Raw genomic sequence first — 26,615 nt, 5'->3', positions numbered from 1 at the left:
TGTACCACATATCTGAGGTACTCCTGGTGAGGGGGGGGGGGGATAGGGACATGCAGGTACGCATCCTTGATGTCCAGGGAGACCCTGTAATCCCCCTCGTCCAGGCTCGTAATAAGCGCCCTGAGCGATTCCATCTTGAACTTGAATCTTCTGATATAAAAGTTCAAGTATTTTAATTTCAAGATGGGTCTCACCGAACCGTTGTGGTACCACAACCACTGTGGAATAGTAACCCCTTCCTTGCTGAAGGAGGGGCACCTTGACAATCACTGATTATAGTGTTGAATATCCACCAACACCGTCTCCCTGGCAGAGGGAGGTGCCGGTAAGGCAGATTTTAGGAAACGGCGGGGGGAAGAACGTCTCGAACTCCAGCCTGTACCCCTGAGATACTACTTGAAGGACCCAGGGATCTATGTGAGAGAGCCCACTGTCCGCTGAAATATCTGAGACGGGCCCCCACCGTACCCGGGTCCGCCTGAGCAGCCCCAGCACTATGCTGTGGACCTACCGGACGCAGGGAGGACTTCTGCTCTTGGGAACTAGCTGTGTGTTGCAGCTTTTTTCCTCTACCTTTGCCTCTCGGCAGAAAGGATGAGCCTCTAGCCCACTTGTTTTTCTGGGGCCGAAAGGACTGTACTTGATGATACGGTGCTTTCTTTTGTTGTGGGGTAGCCTGTGGCAAAAAAATTAATTTCCCAGCAGTAGCTGTGGAAACGAGGTCTGAAAAACTATCCCCAAACAGTTTTACCCCCTTATAGGGCAACTTCCATGTGCCGATTCGAGTCGGCATCGCCTGACCATTGCCAAGTCCATAACCCCCGTCTGGCGGCAATGGACCTAGCGCTTATTTTTGATGCCAGCCGGCAAATATCCCTCTGTGCATCACGCATGTATAAGACCACGTCTTTTATATGCTCTATTGTCAGCAAAATATTGTCCCTATCCATAGTTATTTTCCGACAGGGAATCTGACCACGCAGCGGGAGCACTGCCCATCCATGCCGAAGCAACGGCTGGTCGCAATATAATGCCCTAGTGTGTGACCATATCTTATAGGGTAACCTCCTGCTTTCTATCAGCAGGTTCCTTCAGGGCGGCCGTACCCGAAGACGGTAGTGCCACCTTTTCTGATAAGCGTGTAAGCGCTGTATCTACCCTATGGGGTGTTTCCCCGCGTGACCTATCCTCTGGCGGGAAAGGGTACGCTGCCAATAACCGTTGTAGAAATTATCAATTTCTTACCGGGGGAAGACCACTCTTTCTCACACACCTCATTTAATTTCTCAGATGCAGGAAAAACTACTAATAGTTTTCTCTCACCAAACACAATACCCTTTTATGGGGTACCTGGGGTATAATCATAAATGTGTAATACATTTTTCATTGTCTCAATCCTGTAACGGGTGGACCTATTTGGAGGGTACACCAGTTTCATCGATGTCGACACTGGAGTCAGTATCCGTGTCGACATCTGTGTCTGTTATCTGAGGTAGCGGGCGATTTTAGAGCCCCCCATGACATTTGAGACGCTGGAACAGGCACAAGCTGAGTAGCCGGCTGTTCCGTGTCGTCGGCCTTTTATGTAAGGAGTTGACATTTTCACGTAATTCTTCCATAAGTTCAACCACACCGGTGTCGACCCCGCAGGGGGTGACAACATATTTACAGGCATTCGCTCCGCCTCCACCTTATCCTCCACATACCTGTCGACACAGCCGTACCGACACACAGCACACACACAGGGAATGCTCTGATAGAGGACAGGACCCCACAAAGCCCTTTGGGGAGACAGAGGGAGAGTATGCCAGCACACACCAGGGCGCTATATATCACAGGGATAGCACCTATAAAAAAGTGTTTTCCCTTGTAGCTGCCTATATGTTGTATACTGCGCCTAAATTGTGCCCCCCCCCCTCTCTTTTTAACCCTTTCTGTAGTGTATTAACTGCAGGGGAGAGCCAGGGAGCTTCCCTCCAACGGAGCTGTGAGGGAAAAATGGCGCCAGTGTGCTGAGGAGATAGGCTCCGCCCCTTTTTCGCTGACTTTTCTCCCGCATTTTTATGGAATCTGGCAGGGGTTAATATACATCCATATAGCCCTGGGGGTTATATGTGATGTATTTTTGCCAGCCAAGGTGTTTATATTGCTGCTCAGGGCGCCCCCCCCCTAGCGCCCTGCACCCTCAGTGACCGGAGTGTGTGGTGTGCATGAGGAGCAATGGCGCACAGCTGCAGTGCTGTGCGCTACCTTGGTGAAGACTGATGTCTTCTGCCGCCGATTTTCCGGACCTCTTCTTGCTTCTGGCTCTGTAAGGGGGCCGGCGGCGCGGCTCTGGGACCGGACTCCGAGGCTGGGCCTGTGTTCGGTCCCTCTGGAGCTAATGGTGTCCAGTAGCCTAAGAAGCCCAAGCTGGCTGCAAGCAGGCAGGTTCGCTTCTTCTCCCCTTAGTCCCTCGATGCAGTGAGCCTGTTGCCAGCAGGTCTCACTGAAAATAAAAAACCTAAAACTAACTTTTTCTAAGAAGCTCAGGAGAGCTCCTAGATTGCACCCTGCTCGGTCGGGCACAAAAATCTAACTGAGGCTTGGAGGAGGGTCATAGGGGGAGGAGCCAGTGCACACCAGATAGTCCTAAAGCTTTCTTTAGATGTGCCCAGTCTCCTGCGGAGCCGCTATTCCCCATGGTCCTTACGGAGTTCCCAGCATCCACTAGGACGTCAGAGAAATAGGACTACATCTACGGGGCAATGAGTGTTGTGCTAATGTGTTCAATAAAATAAATATATTATTTTAGCTTTACTAAGCTTGCTTGACGCATAAGTGCAGCTGGCGTACCACTTAAAGGGATCCTTTATGTTACATTGCAGTGCTCACTCCTTACTAGGGAACTGCCACTAATAGGCAGCATGCCTAAACATATAACAAACATAGACACTTAAAATGAGAATGTCAAGTTTCACAGAATTCATTTAATATGCAAATATACTTAAGATTTATTGGTAACTGCCCCATTTAGATATTTTAGATGTAAATTTCATACATAGTATGCTTGTCTGCACAAAAGGGCACCAATTATGGCTTAGCTCTAAAACAGATCTTTTAGAAGGAATGCTTTATAAATGTGTGAATTAAAAATGCTCCACCTAATACAGAAGATATTCCTGATATATCTTTAAATGGAGATACACATTCACCATTGTACAGGCTGCAGGTGTAAGCCCGGAAACAAGTAGGCATAGTAATGCTGACCAGAAGTTGCATATTTTAACATACATATCCAAATAAGTCGCCACAGCCGCCACAGCAAGCAAGAGAAAAATGAATTCATTGACAAATACAATCACAATCTTTTATGCAGTAAGTAAATGCATAGTAGACAATTTTGAACTTTTTTTTTTTTCCTTTTTCATATAGAATTTTTGTAAAATAATGAATGGTTCCCACTAATCCACTGAGCCCCCAATATCCCCATTAAACATGAATAGACGCTTTTAACCTCTGCTAGTAACTTCTCCCAAACACAACGGTAAGCCAGGACTCCTTCTCAAAGAGAATAAATTATGATTAAAATCAAATAAAATTTTACAGTATGGACTCTTACATATATATATATTTAACAAATCATTTGCAGGTTTTATTTACATGTCTGAACACAAAGCAGCTCACGGGTGCATTAAGTAAGCTTAAAATGTACCAATCACACACACACACACATACAGTGGCCATTTTGTGGACAGAACCAATGCATACAAATGCTCCCCTCCTGACTCATTATGTAGGCAGTCTATAGAAACTGGAACTAGTGACACATGTAGGACCCAGTGACACCTCTAGGACACAAACTTCACTGATGTAAGGGGTTCCTAGCAAATTGATAGATTACATTCTCATGAATAGCTTACAAAATGGCCATCTATAATGCGTGTAGGAGATGGGTAGACTTTATACCTTCCATCACTACATTTCAGGTTCTGGTTCCACACAAACACCTGAATAGACAAATTTTTAAAGAATCAAAACTAAATAATTATGTTAGCTACCCATGTACTTCGTTTTCCTGAGTGTTTGTGAAAATAAATGAAAAAAAAAATAAAATAAAAAAAAAAACCAAGAAAAATAACAGGTGGCATAGAAAAAATTATAATAATAAAATAAATTACAGTTTGCTTGCGTCTATTATTTTGTTCCAAGATCACAAAAACACTTTACTGATGGTTTTTCACCTCTCCTGGCAAGGACAAGGTGTATTAAAGCAAATGCTATGCTACGATCATAAAACATGGAGAGAAAAAGTATTAAAAAAAAAAAAAGAAGGAAAACATAAAATAAATAACAACCTGCTGCTGGAACACGTTAATGAAAAACATTTAATCAAAGTATTTAAGAGCCAGCAAAAATATTCCATGTCCCCAAGAAAATCTGATTTTAAAAACATTCTGGCCTGATCTCTCTCTATATTACACACATATATATATATATATATATATATATATATATATATATGTATATATATGTATGTAGTCACAAATACTTCAGGAGTAAAAAATATGAAATAAAATGGTGATAAATACAACCCTGAAATGTTGCAAGTGTATGCAAAATTATTAACATTTAAGACTAAAAACAAGGAGGACATGATTGAACTACATATTTACAGAACTCTCTGGTGAGCACTTATCGTGTTACAATGTTACATGATTCAATAGTAAAATGTCCCATAACTCAATAACGAAAGCAAACCGAAAGAAAGAAACATGGTCCAGGTTTTTATAATTTGTGCCCAAGCTACTTTCAGCTTCCAAAGTAAATGGGTCAATATGCAGAACAAATATATCAAGTCACTGGGCATTTTCCATACTAAAGTTAAATAGAAAAAGTGTTGTATGCTATATTTTACAATGTGTTTTTAACTGTAAACTAATGTAGTTTGCGCTGACTGTATTCTCCCCAGTTTCCCAAAATAATTTAACACTGAGGTGGGTCATTCAGAAATAATAATGAAGGCATTTAAATCATATCTGCATAATCCCATTTGAAATGTCTGCTTGCAAAAACAGTCTGCCTCTTGTGTGTGGTGACTCTCCATTGCCGAACTCTTCTTTCCAATGCAAACTTGCCAGAGGGGTCCTGATGACTTGGAGAAGACGGCTCGGAAGCCAACCGAACCGATCTTAGTTTGGTGTGGTCAGTGCAAGCCCTGAAAGCGCCACTAGTCTAGAGGTCCTTGGAAAATGAGTCTGATGTAACCTTGTTCTCCTGCCAGCTGGTGTGCACAAAACGGGCACGCTGCATGAAAAGTGTGAGTACCATGAGGAAGTGGAATCTGTGACCAGTAGGAAGTTGTTTTTTCTGAGCACACGTGTCCACAGGGGCTGAAGGCATGAGTTGGGGGCCCTGCGTCAACGTAAAATCCAGCTTCACATCCTAGCCAAAGTGGGACGTAGGGTCCCACAGAGCGACACATTGGACACTCTCGGTCCTTCCCATCTCGCTCCTCTTTGTTTCCCCAGTTGTGGTAGCCATGCACGTGGCCGCAGTTCAGATAGACCCAAGGCTGTTTCTCATCAACAACGTCCTTCCTTTTCATGCTCGGGAAAGCCAGTGTGTTAAAGCCAACAGGACACTGAGGTCTTGCTGCATTGATTTCCTGTCTGAGTGCTTCCAAATGTTTCACGGTTGGAGTTCTGGAAAGCCCTTCGGCAGTACGCCATAACAAAGTTGCACCGCAGAGATCAATAAGGGAACCGTCCTGAAGTTCATTGCTTTCATTTTCTACCTGTAAAGTGAAAGGATTCTGATCATTCGCGTCCGATACACAGCATAAGAGCGTTAACATCTAATCGGGATGACAGCACTGGATAACATTCCCTAGTACTTATGGACAGATATTCACAATAAAGCTCATTCGTCATATAATGTAAATTTTTAACCTCATGCACTTTTTTGTAAAATGTACAATAAAAAGATAAAAACTGTATTAGAATGCATTGTGTAGATTCTTAAAAAATAATAATTACAAAAAATAAAATTACAGTGTGCCATTTACAGTATTTTACTTATTTTTTTTAAACAGGTACAGTCACGTTTCAATAGTTAACACCAAACTCTACCTTAAATTGTGTGCACACTACACGATATATTGGGGCAGATGTATTAAGCCTGGAGAAGGGATAAAGTAGTGATAAGTGCAAGGTGATAACGCACCAGCCAATCAGCTCCTAACTGTAAATTTACATATTGGAGCCGATTGGTTGGTGCGTTATCACCTTGCACTTATCACTGCTTTATCCCTTCTCCAGGTTAATACCTCTGCCCCATTGTGTGATATTGGTACTTTCTAGCAATCTGCTCAACCATTGTATAGTTTGTATGCTCAATCAGTCGTTCCCAGCCGTCGTATATTGAATCGTTTCACTGGTTGTGCTGCATATCCAAAGGGTGCAGCATGTAACGATACATGACACCCGCGTATAAAGTATTGTGTAGTGAGTATGGCGATACGATGCATCTTTCTATTAGTGATGCTGTGCTGCACAATCGTTCAGGTGTGTACCCAGCTTAAGCCACAAAGGAACTGCTAGAGGATGTGATAACATGTAGCGTGTGCTGAAATGTGAACACAAATGAGAAAGCTACTACCAAGACCATCTTTAGAATAGAAGTGTAACGGTGACAGCCCCTATTTATATGGCACCAATGTCATGCGTCACCAAGGATGTCACAAACGGCAGCAAAGTGGTTAAATGGAGCCGACTTTAAATGCCAGGTCTTTGCAACTCAATCTGTCAAAGAACAGCCCAGTTATATCAAGGAAAACATGTTAAGATGAATCATCACCCAGCATTAACATTTTTTCATAGAGGAACAGCATGTTCTGAATTTAACAAGATGAAATTCACTTGAAAATTGCTATAAATACATTTAAAGCATGAGAATTCAGGTTATTTAAAAAAAAATTAAAAAAAAGTATCTAATGAAATAAACCTTTTATTTCACAGACACCAAGTATGATGAGGCTAACGAAGGATTATTGGAGAACCGACAGAAGGTTAGCAGGGAAGCGGCTTCAGGGCAGAACTCACCATTTTTCCTCTCTGTTGAGCGGAGCGGGTTTCTCGCAGGCTAAACACATTCCCGCACACAGATATCTCTCGCCACACCCCAGGCTTCGAGTCCTCTGTGAATCCGTTGCGTGGATGCATGACCAGGACTCCGTTTGTGGTTAGCCCATCCATCTGACCATCTAAGGTCTTCCATTTAGCAGCTTTCTCCTATTAAGGGAGGGGGAAGGCCATGAGCAATCAAGCATGCTTTACAGAAGATCACAAAAGTAAGTAAATACTATTCTTTACCCCAAGAAATATATTCTTTGATGAGTCAAAGCCTGCGGCATATATTCTTGCAGTGAAGGGAGGGTTTCTTTCACATATGATTCTGCAGGCAAATCTGGATATGGTGCTCTGCACGGACTGCGTATCGGAGTTGCTCTGGCTTCCTGGAACTGTGTCAGTTACTACAAAATCAATAGGGCTTTCTGTCGACCTTCCAATCTAGAAATGCATTAGCAGAGAGATGGTATCGTTGTACAGAGAAAGAGCAGTGTGCGGCGAATGGCTCGTCAAGACAACAAGGGTATTATCAAGGCTAAGCATTACACACTAGAAATCTCTGCAGGATAAACAAGGAAATCTACTGTCTCTCAACAAACTTTCATACACTTACTGATGGGCATTAATCTGCCTCAGACTAGGGTTTCTTTTCCTTTCAGCCACAACACTGTTGCGTGCATATTCTTCATTTACAAAAACTTAAATGGACTCAACAGCAAGTCACACAAATACTGGGGCAGATGTATTAAGCCTGGAGAAGGCATAAAGAAGTGATAAAGCTGTGATAAGTGCAAGGTGAAAACGCACCAGCCAATCAGCGCATAACTGTTACATATTGGAGCCGATTGGCTGATGCGTTATCACCTTGCACTTATCACCGCAGTATCACGTCTTTATGCCTTCTCCAGGGTTAGTACATCTGCCCCACTGTACCAAATCACTGAAGCTTATGGGCTGTCAGTCTACTACGGCACGGGGTACCTATCACAAGGCCCCTTCTGTCCCTAAGAAACAGACTTTGAAGTGCTGATGGCCTGAAACACTCTCAGGGGTAAATGTAATAGGCTGTGAACTGCAAGAATCGTCAAGTTCCCGGCAAGTCTACCCAATGTTTTAAAACAGCAATAGAACGGATGCCCGTTATTTTATTTTGCATGACAGAAGAGGAAGGAAAACAGTCCGAAAAATCCCATTAAACAACTGGTACCCTATGCTTCAGATCCTTATAGTCTTAAATGGGCAATATAAAACATACCAACTGGTAGACCGTGATCAGCACTAGATACAAAAAGTGTAATACGGTGGGCAAATTACATTAATACTATGCTCGCCGTAGAATAGTATTTTAGAACATGACCAGCATTCCTTTTGTCTTTGAATCTGTCAGCCATGCATTAGCCAACCACTCATAAATGGAGCAAGCGGCAGTCTTATTGGGCTGGGGGTGCGGGTTCCCAGTCGAACTTTGACATTTTTTTAAAGCAGCAATCATTTATAAGGCATATGTCCAGCAAACTCGGACATCATTACATACGGTTCATTATCTTAATTAAAAAGCACATACATCACATACACTTCAAGCTATGATTTGCTATATTTATAGGGCTCCACATACTGATATGCTGTACATATTAAGCTGACCCACTCGCACCACAATCTTCCCAATCTGGCTGGACCCACAATTAACATATACGCAAGTTCACTTCAATATGGTCATTTATGCGTTTAAGTTGGCCTGCAAGCTGAATGTCTTGATGAAAATATGAAAAATGTCCTTATGCATTCACTTTGCCAGATACACAGTGGGGATAAGCGCTTGCAACCATTGTGGTTCTGTTTTGTATTTACAGCTTGACGTACTGTAGCTATTGCAGCATTTAGGTCTTTGAGGAAAGCAGAGGATCAACGTTCTGTGGTCACATTACCATGCATTAAACATAAATCCATTATTTAAGTTTGGGCAGCAAAAGCTTACCTGAAACATGTCCGTGTTGCTGTCATGCGTGTACTCTACCACCACAGTCTGCGCCCGTGACAAAGTGTAAGATATGCTGTGCTGGTCCTTGTTACTTATTGCCTAAAACAAAGACATATTCCTACCATCAGACACCCATACGGTAGAGGTGGTGCCATCACGCAGCCTCCCAGTTTTATAGAGCGCAATCCTATATTTCAGAGGCAGACTACTTGTGGTTTTGGCTGAAAGGACATGTTGGTAGTTCTAGTTCAACAATAGCTGGAAAGCCACAATCTGTATTATCTATCATTTGCTACACCACAGGTTCTCAAACTCGGTCCTCAGGACCCCACACGGTCCACGTTTTGCAGGTCACCTGTAGATTTTTAAAATGTGATAGTTGGTGCACCTGCTGGGTGACATGGAAAACATGAACCGTGCGGGGTCCTGAGGACAGAGTTTGAGTACCACTGTGCTACACCACTGGAGTAAACTAAAGCCCGAATTGTCAGGATCTAGTCAATTCTAGTAATGACATGCTGTAATATCCCACAGAAATCATACACGTTAACAGCACCATATAAGGATATGTTGGACAGCTGATCAGACACAGAAGGAAACTTTAACACTGACATTTTCCTCCAATCCATATAGAGTATGCCCTGCAGGTTATACTACAAATCTGTAACACGAACGTGCTGGCCATGGCAGGTAACCTGAACCACACCCCACAGCATCTCACCCGTCTATTGCAGGAGAGTGTGGGATAACAATGAATGAGAAAGGAAGATGTGGGATGGACCATAAGTAAAAGGAGTAAGCATACTTGAACAAAGGTTGTTCCGGCAATACCTACTCTTATGCATCTACGATCGGTCACTTCTGAAAATGTTAATTCATAAGTAATGATAAATGTTTTTCCTGTTGAAATAGACTTGGCGTATTGGGTAACTGTGTGAGCCTGATTCAGGGTAGCTCGCAAACCCGATGGTTTATGCACTACTCCGATGGACTGAACGTGCACAGGAGCCATTATGCGCATGTGGAGAACAGGTCCTGCATTGTCCGACCTGCAGCAGCAAAACACAGAGGATTGCAGGAGGCGTCTAGGAACACAAAACACCTCCTGCAGAATTAGCATCTTTACAGACAGCAGCTGCATCCAAAGACGTAGCTGCTGTGTGTACTGCGTCCAACTCCGAATCAGGCCCTGTATACACATACAATGTTGAGTCCCAGATTTAGCAAGCCTTGGCGAGTGGTAAAGTGCACGGTGATGAAGTACCAACCAATCAGCTCGTCATTTTTCAAACACAGCCTCTAACATGGCAGTGAGAAGCTGATTGGCTGGTACTTTATCACTTTGCAATTTATCGCTCTCCTCTTGATAAATCTGGGCCTGAGATTGAAAAATGAAACAAGCCATTTCTCATTAGAACACAAGAGCGTGTCACAGAGCGGAACGGCATGTTTACATTCTGCAGCCTATTAAAACTAGTTTCATGCTACCAGTCAAGGTTACAATAGCAGCAATGGTTAGATGGAGGACACATAGGCACAAATCTAAGAGGATAGACCCACTAGTGAACAGTGCAACATATAGTTTGAGGCTACTAAACTTGTTAGAGACACAAAAAAGGTAAAATCAGTCCTTAGAGAGACTCCGAACAATCAGCGGATTTACCTTTGCTGCCTGCGGGGTACAGGCAATGTGAACAGTACTTGGCTTCACCCCATTTGCTTTGAGTCTTTTCAATAAAGCGAACCTGCTTTTTCTTCTGCCTCTGTCACCGTTTGGCAGGGAGCCATTGTATCTAAAGGATTCCAAGAACAATTCCGAAATGATTTACATATTATAACACGGACTTTGCTTGATCAATGACAAACAAGAACACACAGCACAATATTTAAAAACACACTCTGCCAAAGCAAAAGTAATATAAAAATTTGTATATTCTCCCCGTACTTGCATGGGTTTCCTACGGGTACTCCGGTTTCCTCCCACAATCCAAAAATATACTGGTAGGTCAATTGGATCCCAACACAAATTAACCCTAGCGTGAATGTGTGTGCGTGTACATGTGGTAGGGAATATAGATTGTAAGCTCCACTGGGGCAGGGACTGATGTGAATGGCCAAATATTTTCTGTAAAGCGCTGCAGAATGTGTGCGCGCTATATAAATAACTGATAATAATAATAATAATAATAATAAAAATCTGTTAAAAATGATTCATCCCTTCATGCATTTTACCGGCAAGGCAGCCATTTTGTTAGCTTAACCAATATTCTTGAAAAACACTGGGTCCTAGTGATTGGACAAGCAGAGAACCACATACCCTAATAATAGGCTTAATACTCCTGTTCTACCCACAATATGACTGCCTCCAATCGGTAGATTACACAGCCTGGTGTATTACTGGAAAACAGCATTAAAAATCTAAAACAGTATAATAACCTCAAACCGTAATGTTCTAGAAGAATGGTTTTACAATCTAAATACCATGAATGTGAAATAATTCAACATGTATTCAAATAACCATTGTTAGCACCAATGTCACAATCATAAAAAAGTTACATATAAAATATTTTGGCCTCAGCTGCTATAACCAAACCAAAGTTACATTTCTATTGCCATAAACAATTCAGTCAAAGCTAATAATAATATACAGTTATGTTTATACCTGTAGAATATTAAATATTATTAGCTGTGACACAATTTGTGTATGTTTATTTAGTAACGCTGACATGGCTAGCTATGAGTAAAGTAAAACACCCCAACAGACTGAGATGGATAATAAGTGATGCGCCAGGGAATTCTGCCGAATGTTATAGATTCCTGACCCACCAATCCCGATATTTTTTTTTTTTTAACCTGGAATTAATGAAATCAAGGATTCGTAACATGCTGGATATATCCAACCCCCCACCCCAGACATTGGTGGGACAGGGAATTACCCTGATAAGTTACACATACACATTAATATCTAAAAGCTGTATACCTTTTGCTTTTCAATATTAATCCTGATGAAGATGGTTTAGAGAGAAATACTGACTTGTGCTCCTCACAAGACCCCATTACCGGGCTAAAGATATGGACTTATGTTTACAAGTGGTCACTCTGTTTGTATTAGGTGGGGCTTACGGTCATTTGGTCAACAAGACTTAGGTCGACAGTCATTAGGTCGACCACTATTTGTCGACATGCATTAGGTCGACATGGTCATTAGGTCGACAAGAGTTTTTCACCTTTTTTTCTTCATTTTAGAAAATTTTCATAATTTTCAATCCACGTGGACTACAATTGGGAACGGTAACCTTGCCTAAAGCATGGCGAGCGAAGCAAGCCATGCGAGAGGACACTGAACTAATTGGGGTTCCCCGTCACTTTACGAAGAAAACGACATCCAAAAAAGTAAAATAAATTAATAAAAATGTCGACCTAATGACCCTGTTGACCTAATTCATGTCGACCAATAGTGGTCGACCCAATGACTGTTGACTTAAGTCTTGTCGACCAAGTGACCCATACCTTTAGGTCAGGCATTCCCAACCTCGGTCCTCAAGGCACACCAACAGTGCAGGTTTTAGTGATATCCAGGCTGCAGCACAGATGGTTAAATCAAAATAGCTCAGCTACTAATTAAGTCACCTGTGCTGAAGCCTGGATATCACTAAAACATGCACTGTAATGGGCCCTACAGACATGGCGATACGCCGCCGAGTTGCCAGACCGCCGATACGGCAGACGGGCGACCCGACGGGGGGCAGTGACGGGGGGAGTGAAGTTTCTTCACTCCCCCCATCACACGGCTCCATACAAGTGCAGGCAAATATGGACGAGATGGTGCAGGCAAATATGGACCATATTGGCCTGCATGCACAGCCGACGGGGCACCAGCGATGAACGAGCGTGGGGCCGCGCCTCGTTCATCGCTGGTGCCTCCACACAAAGATATGAATGGTATCTCGTTCATTAATGAACGAGATCGTTCATATCTTTCAGTTACATTGACAAGTGTGTAGGGCCTATTAGTGTGCCTTGAGAACCATGATTGGGAATGCCTGCCTTAGGTGGATATAAATCGGTAATTTACTGGGTAGCACAACACTGTTGGGAAATCCAAAATATATTAGACCCCTCCCAAATGTCATTACATTTCTGATAGTGTGGACAGGCCTATGAACAACACCTAGTAATCCTGCCCAAAGGCACATGACTTGGTATAATTTTTACGCTTTACGATGACACATAATCCAACAGCAAAAAAATACTTTAAACCTTTATTATCGGCGCAGTGCAATGGATTCAGGGGAAGCTGGCTACGCCACACTACATTCCAACGCACCTAAAACGGATTAGGTTGGAGATGGCCTACAGAAATCGTGGCAATGGCGATTCATGACGGGCAGAGAACACATCATGGAGATCTTTCCTAAAATTAGACCTTTTAGGGAGTCTATTTAGTAATATATATGCTGTGTCGCATTCTCGTTTTATTCCACTCAGCAAAAAGCTCTACTGGCAGATTTTCCTCGCTTAGAATTATAAAGTTGAGATAATAGGAATAAATGGATAACTAATAATAATAATAATAATAAAAATAATAATAATAATAATAAAAGACAGCACTCACCCCAGTACAATGAGCTCCCCATACTTCACAGGCGCTTTAGCGGGATGGTTTTCTTGATCAGGAGAAAACATTAGCGTGGCCGTTGGTTTTACTGCAGTTAGTCTTATCATGAGCTCTGTTGGGCTTTTTTCATTATTTTGTCTGGAAGGAAAAAAAACACACACAAAAAAATTAAATATGAAAAGAAAGCACGCTTTTAAAAGGACCGGTGAAGGTGAAATAAAAGTGGCCCCATTCTAAGAGAGGCAATGAAATACATTAACAGACAGATAGGGATCTAAACTCTGCAGTACCTAATCAGAGCGGACAATAAACAGAGTAACGGAAGAATACTGTTTAACATGGGCAACTCTACCAAGTTACCCATACATTTACAGATTACAGTAAAATCTGTCAAACTGCACAGATATCACTCAGCCCAAGAAGATTAGCAACTCTGAATTATGTCCGACTGGAAAAAAGCTAATATTTATTGGATGTGCCACAGTAGAATTTGGGCCTAATTCAGATCTGACTGCAGCAGCAAATTTGTTAGCTAAAAGGGCAAAACCATGTGCACTGCAGGGGGGCGAGGGGGGGGGGGGGGGGGTCAGATATAACATGTGCAGAGAGAGTTAGATTTGGGTGGGTTATATTGTTTATGTGCAGGGTAAATACTGGCTGCTTTATTTTTACACTGCAATTTAGATTTCAGTTTGAACACACCTCACCCAAATCTAACGCTCTCTGCACGTGTTATATCTGTCCTACCTGCAGTGCACATGGTTTTGCCCATTAGCTAACAAATTTGCTGCTGCGATCAGATCTGAATTAGGCCCTTTACCAACAACCTAATTGGGTATCTTCCTTTGCATCTATTTGTCCAGGAAATTGAAGCTGCTCACGATCTGGGACTGAGTGTCGACACTGGAAATAGGTCGATATGGCCATTAGGTCGACATGAACAAGGTCGACATAGAAAAAGGTAGACATGAGTTTGTTTTTTTGGTGTTGTTTTCTTCGTAAAGTGACCAGGAACCCCAATTAGTGCACCAGGTCCCCTCGCATGGCTTCGAGCAAGGTGCCTCGCTGCACTCGGCACAGATTACCGTTCCCAATTGCAGTCCACATGGATCGTAAAGTATGAAAAAGTTTTAAAAAACGGGGGAAAAAAATGTGAGAAACGCAGGTAAACCTTTTTCCATGTCGACCTACTCACTGTCGACCAATAGGTGTCGACCTAGACACTGTTGATAGAGTCCGGATACCAAAATCTACACTGTCTTAATATAAGAAGACATCATTAACAATCTACTCCACACTGAATAATAAAATGTGAGAAGTCTAATCTCAAGTGAAAAATAAACAAGCAGATTTTAGTTTGTCAATATTTATTCAAGAACATATAAAGCAATATAAATAACAGTGTGAAAAAGTAAATAAACCCAATAAGCTAGTACAGGCCGGGCCAACCTGTGGCTCGCCAGCTGTTGTGAAACTACAAGTCCCAGCATGCCCTGCCACAGTTTTGCTGTTAGGGGATGCTAAACCTGTGGCAGGGCATGCTGGGATATGTAGTTTCACAACATCTGGAGAGCCACAAGTTGGTCAGGCCTGGTCTAGTAGCAGTAGAAACCCCATTAGCAGCAAACAAGTAAGCATTCATTTTCTGTATGAGTTGGGGTCTTAAACTGGATACACACTATAAGATTCTGTCCAATCTTTCTGGTTGGAACGAAAATCTGGTAATGTATGGGAGCAAATGGCAATTGTCCATTTGCTCCCAAACACTGGAAAACAGACAAATGTGGTCAGACAATGTGGTTAAATCCATCTGATTTATCCACACAACCATTTGTGCCCATTTTCCGACTTTTGGAAGGAAATGGTTGATTGTCATTTGCTCCCATACATTACCAGATTATCACTCCAACTTGAAAGATTGGACAGATCATCTTGCTGTGTGTATCCAGCCCTGCGTCTTATTTGACCATCTTTTTGTCCAATCCCTCTTACAATACAACTTCAGTTCAGAAGTTTAAGTACATTACTTTGTGCATAGCAATCCAGACTGGGCAAACATGCTGATACTCATTGGATCTCTAGTGTAGAGTCTATACTTTAGGTTTGTTAAGACTTACACCCCCTTATTGTATTTATTGCTGTATTTATATGCATGTACGTACATCTTTTCTACTGTTTTTCTACTATTTTTTAGGACATGTTTTTTGTATGTGTTTCTTTCGCACATGGTACTTTGAGCAGTCTTTTGCCTTCATTATTGTCAGGTTTTATTTCTGTTATTGATTTATGTACACTGCCAAGCATTTTGTATTTGTTGCTGGACTTTGTGATACCCTGTAACAATGACTTATTTTTGTTTGTTGTCATCCGCTAAACTCACGCCCATCGACACAAACAATTTAATATCTCCCGTTACTTAGACAGGTGCTGCGCGTGCCCAAAAACAATTGAAACTCCACCCCCATGTGACCTTTGGTTGAATTTGCTTGGTGCCCATTCCTGGGAAGATGGCTACGGTCTTCTATGCTCTGCATTTAGAAATAAAATAAATGATGGTTTTCACATTGTTTGCAAACAGATTTAACAGTCCTTATCAAACAGCTATGATGGCTTCCCTGGGGTGATTGCAAACCTTATGCTCTGCTTTTACCCGATGATCAGCATCTCACAAGACTTCATGTTGTCCAATTTTTTTTGTTTAATGAATGACAATTTAAGTATGTTGCGTCTCCCCTTCCATTGGTTACCTGTAAATGTTTTCTGACCATGGTTTTTCTTTTCTGTTCCACCCCATTGTGTGCTATTTCTGTAATGTGTACCTCCACTTATTGCGCACCCTGCCAGTGTGACCTATGCAGTGCACATGAGTTGGTTCCTCTGTGGTCAGGATGTTCTTCATGTTGCTACTATTACTACTCCACAAGTGTCCGTTTTCCCATATATGCACTGGGCTCTTGTATGGCTCACCTCCCACAGTGTAACCTTCATAGTGCCCACAACATGGCTGCCTCATCAGGTACGTTTGGGAATGGGATGAAAAATACATGGACCTGGTGGTTTAGTTGGGACCCTACAGTTTAGTGTTAGGACGCTACAATATCCCCATTTTCTAGATTTTTCTAGGGGTAGACTATTCAACCCAGGGTAATCCTACGCAGTGCACCCAAGATGGCTGCCTCATCTGGTACCTTGTGAGGGTAGATTACACAACACTTGGAAGTTATTACACAAAAAGCCTACACCAATCCTGCATTATGCTTTGTGTGCTCAAGGATTTCATTTTATGTCTGTGTGGCTCATCTATTGCTGTTTTACTTAAATCTTCTGTATTATGTGCATTGTTTTTGATGTCTGTAAAGCGTCTTAAGTCCTGTTAGAGAAAGAGCGCTATATAAATAAAATTATTACTACTACTACTACTACTACTACTACTAAGGGGTATATTCAATTAGTGTTGATGGAGAGGATCCGACACATCACTATTTAAATTTGCGGGCATTTCCGACAAGTTTTTGCCCGTTTTCGACAATGCCGATCCTGTTAGAAACGTCCTCAAAATCAACAAAATACGTGGATACGCGGCTAATACGGCGATCCACGTGTTTTCCGACAAGTCAGGAAAACTGCACTGGACTTGAATAGGTCGAATCCAGATTTGACCTAAAAAAGTCGAAAAGTGCCGTTTTTCCGACTTGTCGGAAATTCCGACAATAATTGAATAGACCCGTAAGATGTAAAACACCGGTCCTGTGTATTAATCTGAATTTAATTAGATGCTCTTTAGCAACAAAATAAATAAATAAAAATCTGCCTTTTCGATGTAGCGATACTCTAAAGAAATAGATGTGATATGAATTGTCATAATTTAATATCTTATTTCAATTAAGCCATTTCATGCATGATTGGATAAACCGGGATTTCAAATCAAGACCTACACAGATGTTCAGTCTAGGTGAATTGATTCACTTTGTAATGAAATAGAAATTATACATGTAAGCATGAAAATTACATTTTGAAATGTGTCAGCTCCTAAATGAGCGAGATTCTTAGAATAGACCATACATTGTACACGATGTGCTGTGCTATGGGTTATATGCCTGCTATCAATCTTCCTGTAGACACGTACTGAAAATGTACACCCTTTCAGCCCCCTCAATAATCTGGGTCTAATAATGCTCCAAAATTAGAGCGATATAGGTAGTGGGAGATGTACTAAGCATTGGATAGATACACAGTGGAGAGAGATAAAGTACCAGTCAGCTCCTAACTGCCATGTTACAAAAAGGACTTTAAAGCGGATTAGTTGGTACTTTATCTCTCTCAAAGACGTAATACATCTGTCCCGTATTCCGTAATGTCTCCTTTCACAATCAATATAAAGCAGATGACTAAAACACATACCTCCCAACATGTTAACATATAGAAGATGGACTCTCAGAAAAAGGGGTGTGGTCTATTTGAAAGGGGGCATGCCCTAGCGGCAGTGCCGCGATCGCGAGTCATGCCCCCGTTTGCAGGCACAGAAGGCGGCATGCCCATCGCTCTGTGAGCCACTGGCATGCCCCGTCTCCCTGTGTCTTCACTGAATAGATGCTGTGCGCATGCAGTAACAGGAGGCTCCCAACTGCCCCCCCACCCCCACCCCACCGCGGGACACTGCGGCCCGTGGGTGGGACAGTTCCTCAAAAAAACGGACTGTCCTGCGAAAATCGGGACAGTTGGGGGTTATGCAAACACACACAAGTGACCAATTGTTTCAGAGCAAAACCATCAAAGCACAACCAGGTTCAGAGGTTACGTTTAAAGAATTGGGGGTCTATTTACTAAGGGGTTTATTCATGTACAAAAAAAAAAAAAGTGAATTGATGCTTATCACTATAGATTGCATCAGTACAAAGCAACATATAGGTTTGATAAGTAGCTATTCATGTATATACATTACTTTCTGGAGATGTGGTACGGTATCCACGGCTCCAGTTATCCAGTCTTCAGCGTCAGTCACCTCTGTGATGCGTGGAGTCAGCCAACAGGTCACTTCTGCACATGCACCGCCGGGAAACTGCAGGGGCTGCAGCTAGTGCCAGGTGCTGGGCAGCATTGAGCTTCCCTGCCCGTTTTGCACTGCAGTGCAGATTGCGCCAACCTGAGAAGGCAAATCTGAACACACTGAAAAAGCGGAAAGCATTAAGCATTCCTTAATGAACAGCATTCACCATACCAAAGTATGGAGATGGTGGGGGTGGCGCTGGAGAAGTCAGGAACTTCTCCATGGTAACCCGCTCTATGAACAACCCAAAGCTGAGAAAACCCCCGTTTTCCGCAAAATAGGCCTTTCCTCTGCTGTAGGAATAGACCCCTAGGCCTTGGATGGAGATAAAGTACCAACCAACCAGCTCCTGTCATTTTTAAAAACACAGCCTGTATCATGACAGTTAGGAGCTGATTGGCTAGTACTTTATCTCTGTCCACTTTATCTCCATCCAAGGCTTAGTAAATAAACCCCTAAGTACCGTATATACTCGAGTATAAGTCGACCCGAATATAAGCCGAGGCACCTAATTTTACCACAAAAACCTGGGAAAACGTATTGACTCGAGTATAAGCCTAGGGTGGGAAATGCAGCTCTACCCGTACACAGACCTCATAGTGCCAGATATGCCCCACAGTGCCAGATGTGCCAGATATGCCCCACAGTGCCAGATATGCCCCACAGTGCCAGATGGCCAGATGTGCCCCACAGTGCCAGATGTGCCCCACAGTGCCAGATGTGCCCCACAGTGCCAGGTGTGCCCCACAGTGCCAGGTGTGCCCCACAGTGCCAGGTGTGCCCCACAGTGCCAGGTGTGCCCCACAGTGCCAGATATGCCCCACAGTGCCAGGTGTGCCCCACAGTGCCAGATATGCCCCACAGTGCCAGATGTGCCAGATATGCCCCACAGTGCCAGATGTGCCCTACAGTGCCAGGTGTGCCCCACAGTGCCAGGTGTGCCAGATATGCCCCACAGTGCCATGTGTGCCAGATATGCCCCACAGTGCCATGTGTGCCAGATATGCCCCACAGTGCCATGTGTGCCAGATATGCCCCACAGTGCTAGATACTTACCCTCCGTCGCTCCCGCGCTGTCGTCTGAAGGAGGGACACGGAGAGCGCAGCACGCGGCTCTCCTGTGTCCCTCTTGCGTCTCCGGCGGCAGTGGCGTGTGTTAAAGGAAGTGCCGGTTCGTGCACTTCCTTTACCACACAGACGCCGCTGCCGCCGGAGATGCAGGAGGGCGCCCCGAATTCGGGGCGCCGTACAGTGCAGCCACTGCCGCAATGATATCGTGGGTAATAGATCGACTCCCTACTCTCAAACTGCATTTCATCCACCGGTAAAAGGATGAAAGGACCAGTACATAGTAAATGCTTTACCTAAAACACATGCTAACAACATATGCAAATATTTAAAGGTTTTTACTAGCTTATGAAGACTGAAGGTATTTATAGGGTCTTAGGGAAGCTTCTGATCTATACATCAGACATTCATTCACTAAATACTTGCAATTTTTGCTGCCTAAAATCACGGATGTCCATTATGAGGCCCGGGGTGTTTCTGATCATTCACCTTTGTTGTTGTCACTTAATGTGGAGTACCAGAGGGGACAGTCCTACTGGAAGCTACATCCTTCCTGGCTGGCCCAGTTGGGCGACGGTCACGATCTAGAGACACAGTAGGAGGGTTATTTCCCTGATCATACAGGTTCTGCTCCGGTAACCGCGGTCTGGGATTCATTTAAGGCTTTCCTGCGTGGTACATTTATTGGACATATAGCAGCCCATAAAATGTCTTGCAGGGAAAAGAAGGTCCTTGAAACTGATTTTAGGAATCTGGAGGCTCAATATTTTGCAGATGGTACCCCTGCACTTAAGACGCACTGGTTGATAGATAAAAACTCACGCTCTCTTGTTTCGTGCTACTAATTATATATATATATATATATATATATATATATACACACTAGGTGATTCATCGCGCCCTACAGGCGCTCTTCACACCGTCGTAAGGGGCTACGCCCCCTTAACCCTTGCATACCCTTGTGGCGTGCAATATTTGTATTATATGGAGTATTACCTACAATTATAATTGTGTGAGTGGTTAAATGTTGCACGGACAAAGGGCGTGCAATGGTTAAGGGGTCGAAGCCCCTTGCAATGGTGTGAACAGCGCACGAAGGGCCTGACGAATCACCAAGTAGGTACTTTGGTTGGAGGAGTGGCGGGTGCGGACAAGACGCGGATGGGATCCGGGGGTGCCGCAGGAGGGGAAGGGGCAGTTGCGGTGGTGCTGCAGGTGGGGGAGGGGCTGGTGCAGTGGTGCTGCAGGTGGGGGTCTGGAGCCACCGTGGGTGGGGGAGGAGCAGTTGCGGGGGTGCCCCGGGTGGGGGAGGGGCGAATGCGGTGGTGCAGGGGGAGGGGCGGGTGCGGGAAGGGGTCCGGAGCTACCGCTGGAGGGGGTGTGTGGGGGTGCAGCAGATGGGGCACGGAGGTACTGTGAGTGGGGGAGGGGCGGGTAATGCTTATCCTGCTTCTCCTGTCAGCTGCTAAACTGCTGTCCTCCCTTTGGCAGTGGCTCTCCCATAGATTCACACAGCAGCCAGTCACTACTGTTAGCGCCGGTGTCCCAACGCGCCGCATTACAGGGAAGAAGAAGCACTCAATAAACTACAGCTCCCAGCAGCCCTTAGCGCTGAAGCATTCCGGCATGTTTATAGGTCTCGGCTGGTATGCTCCGATGCGGACCTTTGCCTTTACCTGAGGAATACTGCTCCACCTACACTCTCCTCTGAGGCTCGTGATTTTTTTTTTTTTAGAGGCACCTATGTGGTGACTGCGGCCATTGGCTTATCTCCTAACGGTAAGGCACCGGGTTGTGACAGAATCCCCAATGAAGTTTACAAAACCCATATTGATTTTTATGGCCCCAGGTTACTCACCCTATTTTCGGATATCTTTGCTAACAATCAATTTTCCCCTTCTATGTCTGAGTGTCTGAGGCTGTTATCATAGTGATACCGAAACCTGGTAAGGACCTTAGGTTTCTGGATTCCTATAGTTCAATTTCCCCGATTCCCACAAATGCAAAGATCCTGCCAAAAATTTTGGCACTCCGGCTTAACACAGTTATTACCTCCATCATTCACCCAGACCAAACCGGCTTTATGCCTGGGATGTCCACTTCCATTAACTTGCGTAGATTGCATACCATTCTACAGGCCCCACATGCCTTTCCTTCTGATTCGGTCGTGGTCTCTCTGGACGCGGCCAAGGCGTTTGACAGTGTTGAATGGTCTTACCTATGGGAGGTCATGCAATGTATGGGCTTCGGGCCTAATTATATACAGTGGACCAACATCCGAGTGCCAGGATCTCAGTAAACGGTTATGTTTCTTCCTTCTTTACACTATCTCGTGGCACCAGGCAGGGCTGCCCCCTTTCCCCCATGTTGTTTGCTCTAGCCATCGAGCCCTTGGCCTGTCTAATTAGATCACACCCGGGTATTATAGGAATCTCTACCGGCCCTCACACTGATAAGATTGCCCTTTATGCAGATGACCTGTTAATTTTGCAGGATTATGCCACGTCTATGCCTATTCTGTTGCTGGTGATTGAGGAATTTGGCTGTTATTTTGGTCTCCATATTAACTGGACTAAATAGTTTATAATGCTAGTTATTGGCCCCCCTCCTACTGTTCCTAAAATTTCTTTGCCGCTTTGCTGGACGGCACAATTTAAGTACCTCAATGTCCAAATTACAAATGACCCTTTTGACTTCATACCTTTGAATCTTGACTCGGTCATGCAACAAATCTCGAGTAAATCCAAAACTTGGTGTAAGCTTCCGTTGACGGTGACTGGCAGGGTCAGCCTCATCAAAATGTTACTACTGCCCAAAATTTTGTATATTGTTCTGCAATCTCCTGTTTATATTTTTCCTACATTTTTTAGGAAATTGAACAGTATTTTATGGTCTTTAATATGGGCTAATAAAAGACCCAGAATACAGTTGTATATACTCTCACCAGGCAGCGATGTGATGGCGGACTGGCACTACCTAATTTTCAAATGTATTATTATTCCGCTCAGTTGGCGCATCTTAGTGCTTGGGTGCAAGACGTTAATGTTGATTCTCTACACTGGGTGTTTATCCAATGTTACGTTCCTGGCCTCTCCCCAATGCAGGTTTTATTAAGTGGGAACATCTCTCAGTTTTTTCCTCCTGTTGTTTTTCAGGCTACAAAAATCTGGCAGGCCCTGAGGGTTCTCCTCAAATTTGATAGCTTAGATCCGGACACTCCCCTCTGGTACTCTACTTGGCTCCCTGAATTAAATACTCATGAGGGGTGGGAGGTTTGGGCTCCTAGATCCAATGTTCCCATATCCCACCTATACGAAACGGACACATTAAAATCTTTCCAGCAACTGAAAGACGAGTTCAATTTACCCAACTCATATTTCTGTAGATATTTACAACTTCGGCACGCTCTACAGACTCAGTTCCAGGTATCATACCCGTACTATCCTCCCATTTCCCATTAAGACCTTTGTAACCAAATTGGGTCGAGTTAAGGCGATTTCCCTTGCCTATGCATATCTCCTTGCTAAGCTTCATATGGACCCTCTATCTAGTCTACTCGAGAAATGGGAGGGAAATCTAGGCCCTATAGATGAAGACTGGGCTCTTGCTTTGGAGTACCCTGGTACAGTCACTAAGTCACTTAGATTCCAACAGATTCAGTTTTTTATTTACCATAGAACGTACACGACACCGGTTCGGCTGGCTAAGTTCGGGACTGGTCATTCCGACATCTGCCCTAAATGTGGTGTTGCTGTGGGGGTTCCTTCTGGCATCTCGTGTGGGATTGTCCATTGGTGTGTATGTTTTGGTCTGGGATCAGATAAATTCTGGAAGGAACAGGTATATCTGGGGACTTGCTCACCCCACAGTTTTGTCTTTTGGGGATGGGAGGCTCTGCTTGTGTGTCCAGATGGGAGAGCCTGTATGCTCGCAGTGTATGTGCCTTGGCTAAGGTATGCCTTGCGAGACTATGGCTCCTAATAGTCCTTCACTTTCTCGAATCTCCATACTCCTCCCCCGATCTTCAATTATAGTGGCTAACAGGATGTTGGGTCTTGCTGGGCCCTAGGTGGGTGTTGTGCTTTGAGTGATTCGTAATTGTGATTTTACTTCCCTTTCCTTTATCTTTTAAGGTTTTTTTTATAGGTTAGTTAGTTTTTTTCAAATGCAACTTATTGTATATAAGATTACTGATGGCTATTATAAGGTTTACAGATTTCGCAATTCTATTCGGTATGAATATTTGCCTGTTCACATGTACATTTTTAATACTGGGTTTCTTGACATGTAATTATGATTTCGGCACACTGTTCCAAATTTGATAAACTGTATTGTCCGTGGTGCTTTCTGCTCAATACGCTCTATGTTTTATTACGTTGTGGTGCGTATGTGTACTGCACGTGTTCCATGTGTGCTATGCGATCTCTGTATATGATATTCTATTTTGAATAAAAAATATTCTATAAAAAAAAAAAAATACTTGCAGTTTTTCTGTTTGTATAAGATGACCCCCTCCCCCTAACAGACCACAGAGCAAGAAACATTTATCACAGTTCTGTGCCACATATAGGGGTATAGTCAATAACTGTCTGAAGCTGCCGTCTTGTCGGAAAGACGGCAGTTTACGTCAGTTTTAGGTCGGAAGGGGTTCCGACCGACCTATTCATTACGGCCCCATTTATTCCAACAAGTCGGGAAACCCGACTTGTCGGAATGCACGCTGATCGGCGGCTTCAGCATTGTCGGAAGCGGGACCAACCCAAACAGGTTTTAGCCCCGTTTCTGACAATCTCAATTCGACTTTAAAAAAAGTTGGATTGAGATGAGTGAGCCGAGAGCAGGAGACGGGGGAGCAGTGGGGAGAGCAGGGACCCAGCGGCAGCGGCCACCCGGCTCCAGCAAGCGAGGTCCCGCTTGCTGGAGCCGGGTGGACGCTGCCGTGAGCCTCCGCTGCTGCAGCCGCTGCTCCCCCATCTCCTCCCCCGTCCGCTCCGTCTCCTCCGCTGCTCCCCCCCCTGCATGTCGGAATGGACCCGACTCATTGAATATACCCCTTAGTGTCCAGCATGGACAGGTATCATTAATTGCAATGCTTACTAACATTACTGTCCCTAGGTTGACAGTCATTAGGTCGACCACTATTGGTCGACAGTGCCTAGGTAGATACCTAAAATAGGTCTACACTGTCATTAGGTCGCCATGGAAAAGGTCGACATGAGATTTTCATATTTTTTGGGGTGTTGTTTTCTTTGTAAAGTGACCAGGAACCCCAATTAGTTCACAGTGTCCGCTCACACTGCCATGCTTCAGGCAAGGTGCTTCGCTCTGCTACCGATGCGCTCGGCACAGGTTACTATTCCCAATCATAGTACACGTAGATCGTAAAGTATGAAAAAGTTTTTAAAAAATTGGAAAAAAGTGAAAAAAAGCCTCATGTCGACCTTTGCCATGTCGACCTAAAGACCGGATACCTTTAACCCTACTTTGGACTTTGCGAAGGACCTTTGGAGCCTAAAATGGTTCCTAATCGCTGACAAACATTCTGCATGTACAGAAAACAACGGGGCAGATGTATTAACCTGGAGAATGCATAAGGAAGTGATAAACCAGTGATAAATAAATGCAAGGTGATAAACACACCAGCCAATCAGCTCCCATATGTAAATGAACAGTTAGGAGCTGATTGGCTGGTGCATTATCACCTTGCACTTGACACTGCTTTATCACTTCCTTATACCTTCTCCAGGTTAACACATCTACCCCAATATACTTTACCGCACTGATCTCTGTCCAGTGTGTGATACAGATAGGAGTTTGTACCCAGGCATCAGTGTTCCGTCAGGCAGGATATGCCACTGGCAGTGTCATCATGACTAACTAAACAGAAATACTCGATATATCAACACTGTGTTTCTACACTCGGCTTCTAAAAAATCCCGGCCACGCGTTAAGGATATGTACCCAGGTACACAAACAAATGGGTACAGGTGCTATCATGCACATGTCCACGCACGGGTATAAAAACACCTGCCGGAGCAGGGTGGAGAACTCACATCAAATGCACAGTGTGTCAAAGATTTTCAACATAAGGCAACAAGTGAGAGCCTATGCAACCTATAGATACGGTCTTACTCTTCAGCACTCTCAACAAAGGGTTAATTAGAAAGTAAGGACAGCAGCAAATTAATCTGGCGTGGAAACTCTGGGCTCATATTTCCTCAGTGCTGTGTCAAACCAACTTGCAGAACATAGCAACAGTAACTATGGGCAGCAGGACGCAGGAGACACAAGCTAAGTTGGTTGAAATAAATCAAAAGGAATCTGTGGTATAAAGAGCAATACAGTAGTGGGAGTCACTGCACTATCATTATATGCTCCTGTGAGCTATGATTCAGACCTGACTTCGCACCCTGCTGCTTCATTACAAATGACATGTTCGTAAAAATGAACGGAGGATGTGATTTGAGATTCAATTATATACCTGTGAATTCAGTAAGGGAACAAACACAATGCTGGAGAGAACATCATTAGCTGGAACAATACTGTACAATGAGGTTTCACAATGTCTTGTTGCTGAAAACAGCCAGCAATTAACAAAGTTACAATATCGCTAAATATATTGAGCGTCACTATATTGGTGAATTGCCGTTTTCTTTCACACAATGGGATTCAAATAACAATGACAATGGGAGATTTAGGTTTCATCATGTGGCAACTGATGCGTTCTCAAAGCGAAGTTATACACCAGACTGTGCTAGAAGCACCAAAGCAGAGAGCGACTCCCCAGGCAGGGAA

General features: G+C 43.7%; 1 protein-coding gene across 2 annotated transcripts in view; it reads right to left on the bottom strand.

The window, feature by feature from the left end:
* Positions 1-2,949: 2,949 nt before the first annotated feature.
* Positions 2,950-26,615, bottom strand: part of PELI1 (pellino E3 ubiquitin protein ligase 1) — a 73,393-nt gene continuing 49,727 nt past the window's right edge. For both annotated transcript variants that reach the window (XM_063918440.1, XM_063918441.1), the window contains exons 2-7: positions 13,703-13,843; positions 10,751-10,880; positions 9,085-9,186; positions 7,353-7,550; positions 7,083-7,271; positions 2,950-5,776 (exon numbers count right to left, since the gene is read on the bottom strand). In XM_063918440.1, coding sequence (XP_063774510.1) covers positions 5,210-5,776; positions 7,083-7,271; positions 7,353-7,550; positions 9,085-9,186; positions 10,751-10,880; positions 13,703-13,812 — 1,296 coding nt within the window. In that variant the 5' untranslated portion in view covers positions 13,813-13,843 and the 3' untranslated portion in view covers positions 2,950-5,209. The remainder of the gene's footprint in view (positions 5,777-7,082; positions 7,272-7,352; positions 7,551-9,084; positions 9,187-10,750; positions 10,881-13,702; positions 13,844-26,615) is intronic.

The sequence above is a fragment of the Pseudophryne corroboree genome, chromosome 4 (genome assembly GCF_028390025.1).
Source record: "Pseudophryne corroboree isolate aPseCor3 chromosome 4, aPseCor3.hap2, whole genome shotgun sequence".
In the NCBI taxonomy this organism is placed as follows: domain Eukaryota; kingdom Metazoa; phylum Chordata; class Amphibia; order Anura; family Myobatrachidae; genus Pseudophryne; species Pseudophryne corroboree.
The sequence above is the reverse complement of the archived record's forward strand: the minus strand, read 5'-3'. Positions and strand labels throughout refer to the sequence as shown.